General features: G+C 39.7%; 1 protein-coding gene across 1 annotated transcript in view; it reads left to right on the forward strand.

The window, feature by feature from the left end:
• ANOS1 (anosmin 1) overlaps nucleotides 1–19,971 on the forward strand; it is an 84,820-nt gene that overhangs the window by 35,337 nt on the left and 29,512 nt on the right. The window contains exons 3-4 of the mRNA XM_083437451.1: nucleotides 12,081–12,143; nucleotides 16,239–16,461. Of these exons, the coding sequence (XP_083293577.1) occupies nucleotides 12,081–12,143; nucleotides 16,239–16,461 (286 nt within the window). The remainder of the gene's footprint in view (nucleotides 1–12,080; nucleotides 12,144–16,238; nucleotides 16,462–19,971) is intronic.

Genomic DNA, 19,971 nt, shown 5'->3' on the forward strand with positions numbered 1-19,971 from the left:
TTTTTGCTCCGTAAGATGCACCTAGTTTTTAAAGGAGAAAAACAGGAAAAAAACAGTGGATGTATGATTTTTGTGGTTCATGCTGTGGCCACAGACATGTGATTTGACAGTGAGTTTGGGGTAGCCCAATGCAAAAATCCTGAGAATCCATGTGGATCCGTGCTTTGTAACCATGTTTTGTGCCATTGCGGCCCCACGAAACAGTGGGTGTGTGATTTTTTTGGTGCAGGCTGTAGCCATGGACATGCTATGTGATCTGATGGTGAATTTGGGGTGATCCAGTGCAAAAATCCTGAGGATCCATGAGCTTTTACCTCCACCCTCCCAGGCAGCCTCGACCCTTATCTCTGTCCCGATTGCTTGCTGATCAGCTGCTTCCTTTCAACACCCACTTCCCTCTTAGTGCCTTAGTGTCTTTTCCTTAGCCGAAGCAGTTTTTTTGCTCCTCCTTTTCTTCTAATTTCTGTCCTCATTACTTGTTTTAGTATTCCTGTCTCCTCTCCTTGCAAGTTCGCTGTCTTTACCTCCCCCCCTTCCCCGGCAGCCTCCTTTACCAGCAGCCTTATCTCCCTCCTGATCGCTTGCCGATCAGCGGCTTTGTTTCAACATCCACTTCCCTCTCCCCCCCCCCACCCAAAGCATAATCTGCTTTTCACCCCTGGGCAATTAATTCGGCTCCAGGGACCACACATTCACTCCACAAGATGTACAGACATTTTAGGAAGAAAAAAGTGTGTCTTGTGGAGCCATAAATACGGTACTTTGAAAAAAATATGTTTTGCTACATGTGCTTGTTGAAAAGTCACATATACAGCAGATAATATGTCTATAGTGTTGTTCACTGCTTTTTTCATGATATACTGAAGTTAATAAACAGGACATTGCATGGGACAATAGGGGATTAGTGTGTGTGATTGTAAGTATACAGCAGAGGTCAACCAAAGATGTTGAAAGGGGAGTTTTAAAGAGGCTGAACTGGAGCACACTCTGAAAAACTGGAACACAATGTCATAAATCTTGGTTCTTACCTCTTCCCTTCCTCTTTTGACATTACTTTAATAAGCTTTTTAAAAGGCCATTTCTTAGTTCTTGTAGCCACTGTTATAACACTCCTTGTTATGCAAGCTAAATTGTCCTGGAGCCATGGCTGACCATTTGCTACCTGCCCTATAGGTCTGTGGGTATTGTGATCTCTGGGATGTGAGTGTATGTGTGCAAAATGCATACATGTGAATACAGTATTGCTTCTCCTAATGCTTTCTGGGGAGGACTGTTTGGGCACACATTTTTCAGTATGTGTGTTATGCAAAAATGGACCTCAGGCTTTTTTTTTTTTAAGGAACATAGGTAGCTGCCTTATGAGTCAGACATCTGTTTTGTCCACCTCAGTAATGTTTGTAGTGAAGACTTCATACTTTGTCAGTGTCTTTCCAGCTTTTCAGGAAGTAGTCTTTTTTCCGAGAAGGACACCTTGCCATTTGTTCTAGAATTGGGCTGCAGCCTGAAAAGATACCTTATAATATGAACCATCTATTTTAGTGGCATTGCATTCGCACGTAGAGTTAATCTAACACAGTACCTTTTGGTTAAGAACTTAATTCGTTCTGGAGGTCCGTTCTTAACCTGAAGTACCATTTTAGCTAATGGGGCCTCCTGCTGCTGCCGTGCCACTGGAGCACGATTTCTGTTCTCATCCTGAAGCAAAGTTCTTCACCCGAGGTACTATTGCTGGGTTAGCAGAGTCTGTAACCTGAAGCGTCTGTAACCCAAGGTACCACTGTTTAATTGGATTTAATCTTCTTACATAAAAGAGCACTTTCCAAAGGGCTGAGCATACGGTTGGCAACATCCCGTGTGCTGCACTTCCCAAGCACTTGACAGTCAAGTCGAGTAATAATGACTTCATGTGATTGACAGGTGGGTCGACCCACCCTTGGGGTCCCTTTCAACTCTACAGTTCTATGATTCCATCGTCCACTGAAGACCTGCACACCTGTGAAAGTGGGGGGAAAGCATTAATGGTGGAAGATTTCTTAAGCAGGAATGAAGCATATAGCTCAAAGCATGACAACTTTTTGATAAATCTCTGTTTTATGTACTGTGATCATTTTTAATTCTAGAGCAGTCAGTAGTAGTTTTAGTACATTCTTTTGGGAGCCACAGTTATGCTCTATGAAAGATCCACTTGTTAACAAATGCCGGAGGTTAAATTTACAATCCCACAGTGGAGTGCATAGGCCAAGTGCCATTTAAATTCTGCATGCATAATAATTTATGGTTTTAAATTGAATTTATTCTAACATTTCTGCAGAGTAGAATTTCGTTCCACTAATATTGATTCTATTGCATTTGTTAACAAAAGGCCTTGAAATTCAGAATCCAATACCTGTTGTTTGATTTAAGGTTGTAAGCACACCTACCTGGACAAATATGTCATGGAAGGATTAGAGAGCACATCAGTCAATATGCTAAAGAGGAGTTTAATTGTCTCTCTGAAATAAGAACAGAGCAGACACGGGAAATTTCTGACTCCTTTCAGTTTCAGCTAAGTCCAGTTGCATTGTAAGCCTCATTGAAGTAAGCTTACTTCTGAGCAAACTTTTGTATGTCCTACAGTCATGCAAACTTACATGTAATCAGGTCAACTTAATCTAATGAGTTCCATGTAAACATGCATAAAAAGGTAAAGGACCCCTGACAGTTAAGTCCAGTCACGAATGACTCTGGGGTTGTGGTGCTCATCTCGCTTTACTGGCCGAGGGAGCCGACGTTTGTCTGCAGACAGTTTTTCTGGGTCATGTGGCCAGCATGACTAAGCTGCTTTGAATCCTGCCATGTAAAATTTAGTGCATCATGTCAGTATATTGATCAAAAAGCCACAGTTCCATAATACAACAAGGCGCTGCAGTGTAAAAGTCCAGAGAGAAGTGTTAATACGTATTATACCTAGTGAAACTAACCCTGTGGTTTGTATTGTGTTGGATTCCAGCTAATTACATTTAGTTATCTTAAATTGTGATTGTTTAAAACAACAAATTTATGGTTTGATGTACATATAACATCCCTGCCAGTGTATTTTTTTTAATGTCAAGAACACACAAGATATTGAGTAGATATTTGGAGATAACTTAAGCAAAAGTGATCTATCCATCTAATTGACACACATGAATTTACTGCTTGAGATTAATCCCTAACTTCTTGCTGATTGTACAACTATTTTAATAGTTTTTCAGTAGCTGATAGAACATGAAAACTAATACTTTGTGTATTCAACAGGTCTTGGATTTCTTAAGTGCAAAACATGTTTCACATGCTCAGTCTATTGACCATAGACCTTTTTTGAATTACAAATTATTTGTAGCTTGAAAGGCTGTTGTTTGTGAAACACAGGCAGGGAATGCTAATTTGAATCTGTGTAAGCAGCTCACTACTGCAGATTGCAAACTAACTTTGCTAGTTTGTTATAAAATGTATATATGCACATGAAAAGTATGCGCTGGAGATTGAGATAGCTTTATATCTTGTTAAAGAACTAAAAAAGCAGAAATTAGATTCTGTTTTCACTGTAGCTCAAACAGTGCTTAGCTAATCAACTGGCTTGTATGCAAATGTGCCTAGAAATAATTTCCTTGTGCAAAGAGAAGTAAAGGAGCTTACTTTCTTTATTCTTATGCAAATAAGTGGGCTGCTGTTACACAAGCCATCCTGTAACTACTTTGAGGAGACTGATAAATCTATTACAGTAGCTGTCAACAACAGTATCTGCCACAGGCACAGTTCAGCCAGGCAAGTAACAACTTTGTTGCTGTACAGTTGCTATTGTCTCTTCAGAGCATGCACCATGCTCTTCCAGTTAGAAATGGAACCCCATCTTGTTTCTATGAGCTTGCATGTCACTTGTGAATTTTGTCCCTCTGTAGAATCTTGTGTCTAGGGAAAAAGGCATCTTCAGATGTTATGTTACAAATTGTTTGCTTCCGCTGTAGTCATGTTTTTGGCACAATCGTTACCCTTACCTGGTGGCTCAAAATCTGGTTTGCTTTTCCTGCACATTCATGCTTATACATGGTCTATCATATTCCAACATTATCATGCTAATAAGAAGTAAAATAAATAATATGGGGTGGGATTTAGATTTAGATTATCTAAATCTAGATGATTAGAACCATGTCAGAACATTTTGAAAGAGGAACAGCAAGAGAGAAATGGGGTGGAAAATTTTGGATTCTCCCCCACCCGCTCCAGAGTACAGTATTGATAGATTCAGGTTGTGTAGATCCAAGTGAAAATTATCTTCCATTTGCATGGAAGCTGTGGTAGAACCATCTGGATCCACATAGTTTCCAAAATCTGGTCCAGTGATTTGGAGTCCTAACAGAGTGGCTTCTGAGAAGAAGACACTTGGAGAGAAGTTGGTTAGTTAGTGTTCAGTGACAATGTTCATGCAGGGTCTTTGGATTCAAGCCCTTCTCCTCTCCAGTTCTTTGTGACTTGTTATTCACTGAAACTGTTAGCATGTAATGCTACACCAAACTATGTGATCCCATGATCCCATGTGCTCCTGGATAAGATATTGCAGCTGCTTTCCTCCTGTCCTTCTGTGTGCTGTGAGCTAAATTATAGTTTAGCTTAGCATGTCATCAAGACCTGGCCTCATGGTTTGTACCACTCCAGTCAAAGCTTGAGCTGTGAACCAAGAGCCTTGGTTTTTCGCTTAGTAGTACATGTGAACTCTGCCCATGTTTCTATTTTAATGAAACTGCTGCAACTGATCCCAAGCTCATGATATAGTGACGGTTGTCAACATAAATGAATAAGTCACATGGTCATTGAGGATTTGGTTTGTTTTGGCTCCGTATGCATGATGTGCACCATCTGTTTACAGTTTTAGGCTTTTTGCACATTATTGGAAAAATGTATTAAATATAGGGTTTTAATCTGGCCTGGTTAAAAGCATGGCTTTGCAAGTAACTTTTTATTTACCATTTGTGGGCAGCCAATGCTTACAGTAAGTGGAAACACCTCTTGTTATTATGTCAGTTGGAGAACTGTTTTAAACAGCTGGGCAGGAATGTTTAAACCAGGGGTTCCCAAACTATGGCTGCAAGCTTCATTCATATGGTCTGTGGCATACCTATAGATTTGTTATTGAAAATGGGAGATGGCACACCAATCACATTAACTATATTGATTCCCCCCCCCCCAATAAAATAAGAAATAAAAGAAGCAACAAAATTACAATAAAAAAATCATAGAATGCCCACTACAGTTGCTATGAAAGGCCATGGTCAGCCATGACACTTAGATTTTTTAAAGTGGTGCATGGGGGTGAAAGGTTTGGGGACTAAATCATTAAAATAAAAAAGCTTGAAAGTTACTCTGCAGAGCATATATTTCTAGCAATATTTAGGAAAGATTGTGCTTTTGAATGGAACATTAGAGATGATAGAGCTTCTGAAATATTACATTGGACCCCCACCCCCATACACACACTACATGGAATCCCACCTTAAATTCTATTCACTATGCTGAAAATAACAAGATGTCTGTTACAGTTTGGTTTCATTTGAAATGACATTTATAGCCAACGTGGCATGGATACTTTGGAAAATTAGCTTAATTCTGTAAAGAGATTTATTAAATTATAAGGCAAAAATATGAGCAATGGAAGCGTTCCATAATCTGATAGATATATTACATTTTAAGGAGAGATTGCTTGTTACTTTTATAAAAGATAGGTTTATAACCTGAAAGAAGGGAGGACAGTCTTATTTTTATAAATATAAACTTAATATTTATGAAAATAAAATTTACCCTCCCTTTTAATGCTTAGCATATTTTCATCCGTGCCTTGGCCAGCAAAGTAATTGTGGAAGCATACAACACAGTTAAGGGTTTTGTTTATATTCCTGCGTGGAAAAATATTGGCTTCTTAGATTTTTCTCTGTGATAAATTTGTCCTAATGTCTTTGAAACTTGGCAGTTTGTATAAGTAAGTACAAACATTGTAGCCTGTAAAGTTGAGCATCATTCTTTTGGGTTAGCGGTAACAGAATTAGTTATGGATATTATATCTCATGACTCTTCCATGGTATCCTTTTGAGTGGCTTTTGAAATGTTTTTAGCAATTATTCTTATGGATTGTAACTCCTATTTAGATAATTCTAGCTTTCTAATGTGAGTATTTTTTTATGACAAATCTTATTTCCAACCATAATGGGTAAGAGCTGTTGTTAATTTTTTAAAATAAAAATAATACACTGGGTTGTAGTATATTTAAGGAGATGCAGAGGTTTTTAAAAGAGCCTAGAGAGAATACGCATTAACTGTTGAATAATTATTAGTGTATTCCGTTTCTTCTCCCTGAGTATTTGTTAACGAGACTTGGTGCCCAAGTTTGAACAAGGCTTAAACTTGGCTGCTTACAGAGCAGATTCAAAGTTGGCTATTGCTGCTGTTGCCATTGTTACTGTAACTTTCCAAGCTTGGTCTTACTGCAGCAAGCATCGGTGCTCTGTCCCTCTCTCCCTTTAATCTTTCATGGTCTACAAAAAGCTTTTGGTTAGTGAATCTTAATTGGCCACTAGAGTTAAGATCCTGTGATTTTTGTGTGTGTGGCTAATTGTAGGACTTATTCCCAATGCTAAGCTCAAAGTCAAATGCATGGCTTTTCTCACAGGCTAATATTAAACAAACAGCTCTGGACCTGATGGGCAGGCTAGTCAATGCCTACAGATGCCTTTGACATATTCATTGACTGTGGCTGAATACAGAAATTGTCCATAGCCATTTGTTTTGGGAGTAAATTTAGGGGAAACCAATAAGTTCTGGATTTTTTGCACCCTGCTTTTTTACAATACTTGATACATCTGACAGTGGGCAGGTTTGCACATAATGCTAAGCCTAAGGGATGATAGAAGTTTGTCAGCTTGGCTGGAATTAAGATTTCACCCCGCATCCCTAAGAACTGGTATAATTTGGTGAGGCAGGCTGAAAACTAGAAGAGGTTCCAGAAGGCAGAGAAGGGAAAGGAAGGGAAGGAAGACCAGTCAAATGGTGGGGCAGAGTAGCAGTAGCAGGGGCACCAACTATAGGGGGCTTGGGTGCCTGAACACCCACAAATTTTTTTATTGCGGGTGCTCAGCACCCACACTTCAGGGCCCCCAAGGTCTCACAAGGCTTCGGAACTTGATTTCCAGTGCACCAAAAGTCAGGTTCTGAGGCGGGGTGGTGCATGATGTCATGATGTCACATGCATTGGGCACCCATAACCAGGGGCTCAAGTTGGCTCCCTTGAGCAGTAGTCTTAAAGCAAACACCAGAGGAAGCGATTAGTGTTGAATACCTATTTGGTCATAGAATCATAGAACTGCAGAGTTTGAAGGGATCCCGAGGGTCATCTAGTCCAGCTCCGCCACGAATCATCAAAGACAGAAGGCTTATATTAATTTATATGTTTAATTTAAGAAATACTGCTTATCATTGAATCCTTAATGCGAGGTGATGGTTTTTTGTTGTTGTTATTATTTTATTTCTTTTTATTTTATTTTTAAATTTTATTCTATATTAAAGTTGGGAATAAAAAAATAAGAAACACTGAGAACCACCTTGTGAGGACTTTCCTTAAAAGGCAGCTTAAAAGTTTTCCCAGTAAATGAACTCCTGATAATATTCTGAGGAATCTCAGGGGTTGTTGCTGTGGGAAAACAGATGGAAAGCAGTATTAATATGAACTGTAATCATCTTCACCTACAGCCCTTTTCTGCCATTTCCTCTATGATGTAGTAGCCACAATGCAGTACTCTGCTTTCCCACACTGCAAATGTCAGAAAATGTCATTTTGAGAACCCAAAGAGTTCACAACATGGTTCTTGTCCATACCAGCATTGCTCCAGTTTTTGGGAGGGCCGGTGTGGGTGTGACAAGAAGCTACATTGTGGCCTCCTCCCACATGATCTCTGGCTTTTGATCTTGCCTTCATAGCAGTGGAAAAACCTGCTATGCAGTGCCTGCCAAACCATGGAAGTAACATGAGTCAGGGACCTTAGTAAAGGGCTGTGTGATTTTAACCGTGATCCTTCTAAGCAAGAACCATATCAACCCTTAAAGTAAGGAACAGAAATGTAGCAACGTTTGTAGTGCTAAGTGTGCTTAAAATGCAACTAGCTGAAATAGTTTCACAGTAGACTCTAATAATTAGGGCCTAATTGATTTGTGCACCCCAAGGGAGAACCTAAATTGATCTGTACTTCACTTATATTGGTATAATGGGAACAGAATAGGCCTAATTTCTTTAGTGAGGAAGATCATTATTAAGAACCTTGCATCGCTTTCCTTGTTTACGCTTTCTCTTTCCCACCGCCATCCCAGCTTGGGGAAGTATAGATGCCTGATGCCGGAATGTGGTAACCTGGCCATCAAATGGGCCTCACAAAGAAAGCCCTTTCAGGTCTTTCAGTGAAACAACTACTGCATCTTATTATAGCGTGAAATTAGAAGTGAAAAGCCCTACAGTTTTTTTGCTATTTAGTAATGCGGAATATGTCGCCGTGGATGGCAATGGTAGTGCTAGAAAGAGAAGCCAGAAGCCAAAAAGAGAAACCTGGTAGCAGTTCAGACAAAGACGGTCCCTTCTCTCCCTGTTTCTGACTGTTCGGTGGTCTGTAAAACTCAAGTTCTGTAGTGGAAACTGAGCAAAAGTATTTTGTTGCATCTCCTTCAATAAGGTGCGCAAATGTAAGTTTGCAATAGAGTGTAAGAAGAGGAATAATCTGATGGCAGTTCAATTCTAATAACTAAAATATAAGTTGGTTGCAGTTTTACAAGTTAAGCAACCACTTTTACAAAAAACGGAGATTTGATGTTCTGACCATCTAATGCTATAACTAGATGGGGTTTTCAAGAAGGCAGAATGAAGTTATCTGAAGCCACCTTGTAACAGCTAGAAATGGAAAACTTGCCAAGTCACTATCCTTCCATAGTTTTAAAGTACCATTTTCATTTAAAAAAAAAAAAAGCTAAATAAATTTGTTTTCTGTGCGCTTTTTGTACAATGCCAATAATGTTCCCTGAGGACTTAATTAAATGTAGTAAAGTAATTGTAACTTTAAATAACTGAATTATGTGGTAAATGAAGCCTTTTGGAAGTTGGCGGAGGGGGGGAGAGAGATTATTGTGGTATCTTCTTATGTTTGTTTTGCAGATCACGAAAAATAACCTCAAATGTTTTAAATATATACTTAATAAAAATACTGACTAAAACAGATCTAGGACATAAGCTCTCTCTTGCATGGATCATGTGGAAAGGCATTCTAAGGTTTGTGGTATCACACTGCTGGCTATGTCTTTTGGTTTTGCCTGTTAGCAGAGTAAAGAAATAGATTTCAGAGAAATCTGAATAAAGAAAATAGATTTCAGAGAGGAATGAAACTGAGATAACTGAACAAGAACCTGGTATACCTTAGCTAATGAGACTTGGGTTCAAATTCCCACTCAGATGTTAATTATTATTGTTTTTATTTATTTATTTATTTCTAACTAAATTTATATAGCTGCCCCCCTAAGACATTATATGATTGGCCCAAAGAACAATCTCCTTTGATGATCTTGATGCAGTCACACTATCTCCTCCTAAACTTCCTCACAAGATTGCTGTGAGAATAAACTGGGAGATGAGCACTGTGAATTCTTCCTTGAAGACCTTAGAGACAGGGCCAGCCCGCCCATGAGGCAAGGTGAGGTGATTGTTTCAAGCAGCAGGTTCCACAGGGGCAGGAGACCCCGATGTAGATTATTTATTTCCTCCTCTTCCTGATGTAGAACTTCACTCTCAACTTCTTCCCTGGTTGGGAGCAGGCTCCATTTTGCGATTCACCTGAGGTGCCAACATATCTTCGACTGGCCTTACTTTGAGGAAATATGACATGCAAATAAATTATGTGGAAGCAAGAAGAGCCATGGAATTTGTATAAAGTGTATTATTTATAGGAAGTTGTATCCCCTGTGATTGTGAAAAATGGTATTTTAAATTATTGTTCCTTAATCAATGCTTGCCTTTTGCTTTGATATGTACCGGGACATGCCTTCTATGGATATCAACAACTTGACAGGCAATAAAAACAGTAGATAGTGGATTATAATAAAAGGGTTTCTTTCCAACTAGCTTACCATCAAGACTCTCACTCTGCGTCCTTTTTGTTTTTATGTTAATACTTGCATATATATATATAAATCTAACCCACGGATTAAAAGAATGTAAATCTAATCATATGTCTCACCCTTCAAATTTAATGACCATTGCAAATCCAAGGCCTGGCTTTCTTTCAAAAGTGGCATTTCAGTCATCAAATGGTTTCAAGCAGCATTGCCTGTTTTCCCAGTATACATGACAGTGTTGCCAAGTAAACCTTAGCTGGAACTAATTGACTTAAGACTCTAGGCTTTGATTATAAAATTTCCCCTTCCCACCAAAGGGTGGTGCTCACTAACCAAAAGTCGCTTAAACACAGTCAGATCATATTTGCACCCACTAACTGTTATTTCACTTAATTGACTCCCCCCCCCCCGTTCCCCATTTACAGCTGTTAGAATTTGCTATTTCCTTAAAAACGTACTCAAAATGGATGCTCGAAAAATCTGGAAAACAGTCTCACGGATCTCCTACTTTGAGCTTTATCAGAGGCTTCATAATCACCACATGGTTTTTTACAGAGAAAAATGTTAAGGTGATGTGGTTATAATCAGGAAGGATTTTCTTTTCCCTCCAGGAAGGGGTCACAATCATTTCTTAATGTTATTAAGGAACAATTGGAGTTGTAGAGGAACTGGTAATGGGAACGTATCTTCATAAGTTTGTATCATGTACTTGTGACTACTACAAGTGTTTTGTATTAGAAGGTGCAAAATATCTAGATGGGAAAACGTATGGCCCTCTATATGTTTTTGGACTACAAATCTACAACTATTGGCAATGCTGGCCAGTGCTAATGGAGTTTGAGTCCAACAAGATCTGGAAGGCCACAGTTTTTTTTACTGCTGATCAAGAAAACTCTGTTCTCATCCTGGAAACAATGATGAATTTAAGTTGAACCACAGGTAACTTGGGCTTTTGCTGCAAGAGTAGGTGAAAGAAAAAGATGTCTCTGACCTAAGGGTCAAAAGCTGCTGGGAGCTTGCACTTCCTTTTTCATCCTCAGCTGCTAGCTAGCCTGAAAAATTAGAGAAGGACCCTTTGACAGATCAGAAATGTGAACAGGGACAGTTCAGAGTAGGAATATCAGAAGAGCCCTGCTGGATCAGACCAAAGACCTATCTAGTTCTGTTTCCTTTTCTTGCAGCAACGAACTCAATGCCTATGCCATGCCTTCTAGTATTGTGTGACTGGAAAAAATTGCTTCCATCTCCTCTCCCATTTCAGTTCAGGACAACTGGGTTCTGTTGCAAACTGGTAGCCTTGGGTGAAATAAATGGGTTTTTACACATGGAACACTTGCCTCCTATATAAATGGAATATGTGACTGAGGCGGAACTTTTATAGAAGAAAGTACAATTTGATACCATGGGTAGGTAAAGTACTGTCATACTATTTCATCTGTTAATACTCTGTAGAAATGATTTTCTCTATCTTCCTCTGATGTCTCTAAGCTCTGTAGAATAATCAAGTGCAATGGAGCTATAATTGGAACCCTTGTTAAGCAAGCATGTTAATGGAACGTGGGCATAAGAAACAGATGCTACTATAGAGGAAAGAGTATTGGAAATGTTAATCTAATAATGGTTCAGAATAACTTCGGTTATGTGACAGATGTAACGTAAAGTATTCTGAATGTGCTGCTAGTTCCCTTTAATATGAAAAGAATGTTGACAGCACATTCACAGTGCTGAGCTCCTTTTAGATTACATCTATCTTTAGTCTTTGCTCGGTAGCTATGGAACATGCCTTGTCTTCCTGATAAACTCTGTTCAAAATTTCTTTTATTAATGCTTCCAATAAACAGGCTTGTCCTGTAGGCTGAACAAGTTGAGACATATATATATATATATTCCTGACAGTTTATTTATTAATTTTTCCTCCTTTTTAGTGTCTGGAGCCCTGCAAAGAATCCTGGGACTTGAAGAAAAACCATTGCCAAAGTTTCTGTGAGGTATGCCATTTCTAAAGACCTCTTTTTAAAATTCTGTCCTGTATATTTCATTCACACTACTAAATGAGTTTGTTTGATGACAGCGAACTAACAAATAGGATATATTCTCTATTTCCAGTAGCTGAACAGGACTACAACTGATCAATGACCATAAGCATTTTGAAATGGTATTCAGCATCTTTGAAATAATTACTGTTGTATCATTCTATAAGTTTCCTATCAAGTTGTTATGTGTCAATTAACTTTTCTTTCTTGGGCTGCTGTCTTATATGTACAATTGATGTATACATGAGTCATCAGTGTCCTTTTTCCTTTCGTTGCTGCAACAGCAAGATGTCTTCCACATTTGTTTGTTTATTTAAATGCTTAAAGTAACCTACCAACTTTTGATTGACCAATTCAAATGTGCACACAAGTCATGCAATACAACCATCTATACAGCACATGGGAAATTGTTTGAAAGCAACTGTACCTCAAAATGATTTGCAGGTGTAGAAGTCCTAAAACATAGACTCAAACAGAGTCAAGGTTATGTTGGAAGTTGGCTTATTAATATGGAAGCTGTCCACATGCAAGAGGACTTCAGCATGAGTGTACTTTCAAACAAGTGGCTTTTCATGTGCTTTTTGAGGTGGCCTAGGGCTGTGAGGAGGGTTGTGCAGTGTCAGAAGCATCTAGACTCTAGGAATTGGCTACAATGCACATCTTTCTGCTACTCCTTAGTATAGTTTCATTCAGTGGTAAATGCAAAATACATGCCAGTTATTGATGATATACATGTGGAAATTGTCATCCTTCTTAGCAAAAGTGGTGATTATGTGGGCACAGATCTTTTCCTAAGAGAAATCTCTGAGACATGAACAACTGTGTTTGGCCTATATTAGAGCTATAGTACTATGTGAAAAGACCATCCCAAAATAGGTATGATGGATATGACCTTCTTATCATGTGAGCACTGTACTTGTTCATGGGAAACAAGCTGTAATGTCATAATCTCACCACCTCTATATTCTCTTAAACTGGTTGCACAAGTCCACTCCCATAACATTGTTTACCTTGAGGCATTATGCCAGGTTCCACTGTGGAACCTAATTATATTCAACATTGTTCACCAGTACTGTAGTTAAATAGCACTAAATATGATTTCAGCATGTCTCTGTTGAACTATATTACATTATTGGGCTGAACACAGCATGAATTTTCAATGGCTTAGTCTCTGTTGTTTTTGCTTCTGTCCCTTGGGTTTAAGGAAATGGCACTGAGCTTTATTTTATACATTTGTGTTCCAGTTTTCCCGTAGTTCAAGGTGGTTAACAAAGCACTCCAAAAATGCATATAAAAATAGGGGAATGATAATCTTAAAACTCTTAAAGTAATATATAAAACCAGATCCATAAGACCAACTAAAATTCCAACAAAATTTGCAAGCTTGATGTTTTCAACTTCATCAAGTTTTAGGTTTATTTGACATACACTGTAAATTGTTTTTAAATTATGGCAACTCATTTTTAACAGGGCCTACTGCACAGCTTTTAGTAGCAACAACCAAGCTACATTGACTCGGTTTCATTTAAACTAAGTGGGATCTTGTGTCTTTAACTCCCTTTTTATCAGTGTAAACAATAACAGATAGGTTTTTTAAGAAAGAGTTCTTCCTAGCTGCTTCTTGTGTCTTAGCTTCTGCATGAAAATTATGTAGCCAAAGTGCATAGCAATAGAGGCATCTGCCACATGTGTCTTGATTATCATACTTCAGTAGAAGGGAATTAAAAAGCACTTTGCTTGTGTCTTAGCTTGGGTAAAAAGTGACTGAGGTGCATAACTGTACATTGGCAGGGATAGTGCAGAAGATTCCTTGAGATTGGTGGTTTATAATGTAAACTACATTGGTTAGATTCAATCCCAGACATCCAATTGGCTATCACATATCATATGTAGATTACCCTGCTGGACATATCTAATGTTTATGTAAAATGTGGATCCTATTTCTGTCCACTGCATGATAAGGAACATCATGCTATATTTCTGGTAAAATCTGAAGCAGGAATGTAGTAGACTTTGGAACTATAAGACAGAAATAAGTTACACTAGTTTTTTAATTTAAGGGCAGATGTTTGGATTTATTTTTAAGTACACTTGCACTTACAGGATAAGAGGAATCTTAAATTTTTTCTTTATTGATTCAGATGTCTGGATGTGTACCAGCAAGGGAGGTTTGTTGTGTAGAAAGTGGGCTTCAGATTTTGTAACTTGGAAATTACTTACATGAGTTTAAAAAAAAGAAAAGAAAGTATCAACACACCCCTTCTGGAATCCTATCAGAAGAATAATGATGAGCTTGACAATGATGAGCTATAAGTGTAATATGAAGTTGTTATGTTTGTGAGATGTTTATTGAGCAAAGGAGTTGGCTGAGTAGGGAGAATATACACTTCCCAGTTGTAGTTAGGATCTGCTAATATCCCTGTTTAATTAATGATTTTGAGTTTGAAACTAAGCTTGAAACTTAAAAGGCTGGAAGTAAAAAGTTGCACATTTAACAGTTCACTGAAAAAATAAGTTGTGAACTAGGGTGAAGAACAGAAGCTTCAAAGGCATATTATGCCTCAAGGGACTAGAAAAGATTTTTAATTAAGTAGCTGAAAATTTGTGATGTTTTATATAGGCACATACCCAGACATGTACACCTGCCCATTTCTGATCACAGACATAAATAACAAAAGCAGGTGCATTTTGTTTCTATTAACCTCTGCCCTTGTCAGCTACAATCACAAATCACAATCTCCTTACCCAGCATTATATTTGAAAGCAACCATTTAGCTATGATCATGGTTCCAAAAGAGAGAATAAGTTAACCAGGCTCTGTTTTCCATGGATGATCTAGCTCTGCCAGGCACTATAGCCCATGGCTGCCATAGAAAGGCAACCAGACTGCAATCTCTGATGATATATGGTGAAATAATAGTGATTAAATAAATGTAGCTCTCTCTCGCTCTCTCTCCATACAATCAGAATGGAGGCATTCTGAGCTCTACTGTAAGAACAAATGCTGTACATTTATTGTTGATGAGTGATATTTCACTAAAGCACAAAATATGTTGTATAAAGTGGGTGTGAGTGTGAATGTAAGAAATGATGGGATAGAATGTGCGAAACAGCAAACACTGAACTAAGGACACATTATGGGCAAAGCATCTGTATCACAAACTTGATTGCTGCTTTTTTCACAGGGAAGAGCTGCAGTGGATGAGGGTTGGAACATAGAAAGGATTTTTCATCCTTTTCTTACTCATTTCTGGTCCTCCCCCTCATCAGAGTTTCAAAGACATGTTTGTGACAGGAGCCACAGTGAGTGGGTAGCAGGAAGTGGCTTAGGGGGCAGAGCAGATCAAGGATTAAGCACTTTCTGTTCCTCCTGCTATTTTTCTGCTCCTGAAGCTCCCTTTTCATAGGAAAAGCAGTTGGATTTTTGCTTCTTGTATATGAATGCGACACAAAGATTTGGCCTAAGAAGAATGAAATAAATTTGCATATACTCATTTGCAAATACAGTACTTTGCAATGCAGCCATCAGTTCTGCAGTGATTTGTGGCTATGGAAAGCTTTATATGGAAGACCTGGCAGAGGCAAATGATTTAATTTAGTAAGGGATGATGATACAGCTTCAGAGACATCACCATTCTGTATTTTGCAGCTATTGTTCAGATGGTATAAATGTATATGAATTATCAAGGCTAGACCTGTAACTGGTAGCAGTTGGTTGGGGGGGGGGGTAGGGCAGTGGTGCTCACCTGACCTCCCATGCCGCTGCTTACCAGAAGATGTAGGGGGATGTTGATGTGGTATTTTTGCACTGGTGGTAGTGCCATATTAGCTGCACTGTTGTATTCGCCCTATGCCAACCTTGTTGCTGCCACTCCCCTATGCTTTCTGTCAAGCAGCAGAAATGGAAGCAACAGCAGGTCAGGAGACCTCTGCTGGACAGCTACTGCCTGTAATCTGAATGATCTTTTCAGCAACATCTTGGAAATATTTCAGCAATATTTTGACATTCCTACTGAAGGCTTTGTACAATTTTCTTGTATTCCCTTTTAGCCTCTTTTCCCCAAGAAGAACTACGAATGCTTAACTAGCTGTGAATTCCTCAAATACATCTTGTCGGTGAAGCAAGGAGACTGCCCAGCACCTGAGAAGGCCAGTGGCTTTGCGGCTGCCTGTGTTGAAAGCTGTGAGGCTGACAGCGAATGCTCTGGCGTGAAAAAATGCTGTTCCAATGGATGTGGACATACATGCCAAGTACCAAAAAACTTATACAAAGGTAGAGATTGTTTGTAGGCATTTATTTTGGAGCCCGTGGCAAATAAAAGTAGTCTATTGCATATTGTAGCAGGAGTGCAAAGTGTGTTGGAGAATGGGAAAAGGGGAAGGGGTTGGGGGAAATGAAACAGAGGTTCATAATTCTTCCAGCCCCATAAGTCTGCCTACAGAATACAATTTAGTACATGGAATTTCATACTCCCTGTCCCATCTAAGCACTTCCAGTCCATCAATCCCGCCCCCCTTTTTCTCTGTTGCTAGAAGCATGATTAGTCATTGTGTGCAAACTTGGAGGGTTAAATCAGGGACTGACACACAAGTCCAAAGGTGATTTTAAAAAAAGAAGATGAAGAGTGAACATTAGTTTGTGTTAACAAGGGTTAACATTGGTGGGGTCGTTATGACAATCTATTAAAGCTAGCAAGGCTAATTCATGCATGTGGTGGTAGGAGTTGGAGAAAGAGAGTGTGAAAGCAGCTATTCTGGATCATTTGACAGTAGTTAAGGGGTGGATGCGGTTACTTCTGCACCTCCCCAAAAAACAACTGAAGAGTTTTTAAAGTGCTTAGTGGAATAGAAGTTTGATGGCTTCCAATGTTCAGTTGAGCCTTGTTCATATTTTGTCAAAAGGTTTCTTCAGGCTAATGCTGGAATTACTTTATACCAGAGGTTTTCAACCTTTCTGAGTCCACGACTTCCTTGACCAACATTCTTTCTGTGGCACCCCTGTGGGGATCAGGAGCCCAATTATGTCACCCCTTCCCTGCAGAGCTGGCAGCCTCTCACCCTTTTTCGAACACCTGCCCTTGTGGAGTGTTTCCTCAGACTCCTCTCTGCTTTTCTTTCCTTGTGAGTCCTCCGGGCAGCAGCTGCTGCAGCCCCTGGTCTCTGAGATTCTCCCACCCCAAAAAGAGGTGCCTCCCAGAGGCACCATTTGCCTGTGGAGCTTATAGCCAGGGCTGCTGCAATAAACAGCTGTGCAAGCCTTTGGGAGGCAGAGATGCAAAAGGGCATCACAGAAGGGAGGGAAAGAAAGAGGGACACAAGCTAATCTTGCCCGCAGCATCCCTGACCATCATTCAAGGCACCCCAGGGTGCCATGGCACACTGGCTGAAAACTACTGCTTTATACCTTCTAACATTTTAGGTGACAACAGTTGTGTTTTCTTCCTCATAAATACTTTCGAAGTCAGATTTTACATGACTGCACTTCCTCCTTTTAAGTTTATTGCATCAGAAGATTATAGTTCCCATGATTTCTTACAGGAAGTTGTAGCAGACAAACTTTCTTAAGAACAATGTTATGCTCCGAAAAATTGTACTGTAGAAGAAATTTGTATTGTTATAAAAAAATATAATACAGGAACGATACATCGCTATTACTTTAGTTAGGTTAAGATAAAAAATAGAACCCCCCCAATGAAAATACTTTTTAAAATTTCAGTTGATTAAAGCTGAATGAATTAATTTGGATTTAAAAGCAGAAAGATATTTCAAATGAATAATTCACTTATTTCACTAGATTTAATGGACATGGGATTAGATCCTCTGTAATAATGAAAAATGATTAACCTTGGTTGACCTTCTTCTCCATTCCCACCTTAGTGACTCTTAGATATATCCTCACAGGAAAGGGATGGCAGAACAGACAGTATTGGTAACACCCACTTATTGGGTGATGCATGTTTGAATGCACTCCTACATTTATTTTAAAAATCCTGACTCTAATCGGAGTTGTTGCTTGTAGGTGATTACATGATTAGCTCTTCTGCCAGAAACTGGAACATGCTGGAAGTGTGCTGGAAGTTTTTTGGGGTGGGGAGAGGGGCAGAGGTAAGCTGTGCTTGAGAAAAACAATTCATACACTACAGCAAATGCCCTTAATTTAGCGAGAATTGACATACATGGGGGAATGCTGATGATCGGAGATGAATTTTGAGCAGCCCCATACAGAATTCATTGCAGGAATCCAAGCTGAGGCTCATCAGTGTATGTACAGTAGTGGACCAGTATTCCAGTCCAGAAACAGATGTTATCTGTCTTGTGCTCCGAGCTCCAAAAGCCACCCCCCACGGTAATAAAGACACAGTGGAGACAGAATTTAGTTTTAATGTTAATGGGCAAATTTTGGCCACAACTTTATTAAATACACAAATGTGACTGGTATTGGCTTAGGCATTGTTATCAAAACTATAACTGGCTCCTGCCCCACCCTACAGGAAGCCTGGAAGGGTAAACTACCAGCAAGGGGAGCTCCACCAATGTATATGACTGGTGCTCACCCCTGGGGTTCCCGGGGGTCCTGGCATGGCCCTAGCCCCTCTCTGGGCTTCGGACAAGATCCAGACCCCCGGATTCCTTTAATGGAATACCCTATGAATTGGAGGGGCAGGTGATGGCCGCACCTCCCCCCCCCCACATTCCCCTAAACCAATGCCTAACTACCAAATCTTACAAAGTTGTGACAATTGCTAAGAGGTAGGCAAAAACCAGGTGGCCACAGCCAATCTGCCACATGGGAAAAAATTCCTACCCGGCCCCCGTTCCAAAACAGGTGACCAACTGAAGTCCAAAGCAAGGCGGAACATAACCTAATTAACGGGTGGGCGGGCGGGTGTTCGGCAGTGCAAAGCAAGAGGGAGTCCCCACGTCGTGCTGCCAAATAAATACCCCCAACCCCCAAACTTGCCAACGCTGCCGATTGGCTAAAGGCCAGTGGCATAAGTGTGGCATCACCGGCTGGAGCGGGGCAAACCCTGCCCACAAGCCGGTTGGGGAAGAGTTCCAGGGCCGAGCACAACATAGACCTTCTGTTAGGAGGATCCAACTTGCCAGCCATAGCTGGTAAAGATATTCCTAGCCGCTGAGGTCACCGAGCCTCTAGTGACAGAGATTGAGGAGCACCCCACCAAAATATGAACCTGCTCCTTCAGGGGGAGTATGACCTCTTCCAAAGCAGGCATTTGACCATTTATCCAGGCTTGAGAGCCACCCATTCACAGGACCATCTTTGGGGAGTTATAGTAATGAATGCTGGCAATCACATTTTGTTTATAATTTTTTTCTGATGTATCTGGATATTGATACACACTGGGTGTGAAGGTTAACTTTCATCATACTTCAGATATTCACTGTAACTTACAAAGGCATTACAATTCTTGATAATATGTGCTGTGGGTAAAGGGAGATTTATTTATTTGTTGTTGGAGAACATGACTTAACAACTCTTAATGCATCAAATCTATATTTGTTCTTATAATTTACTAAGGAGCACTGGTGTGTTGAACTTGATTTGTGTTCCATGTGCTGCTACTCAAGCTGCCACACAGGTTTGTAGGATCTAAATTTAGAATCTAAGCTAGTAAGCCTTTGATGTTCTTTTGAATGCTGCCTACTGTGGTTCAGCCCAACCTGTCACCATTTAATGCTAAGTCTACATGGTGGACAACAGCGTTTCTACAATGGCAGCTCTGCATGTAAAAAAATAAAATAAATAATGGCAGGGGGAAGA

Source organism: Podarcis tiliguerta, assembly GCF_965153285.1.
Source record: "Podarcis tiliguerta genome assembly, chromosome: 4".
Lineage (NCBI taxonomy): Eukaryota > Metazoa > Chordata > Lepidosauria > Squamata > Lacertidae > Podarcis > Podarcis tiliguerta.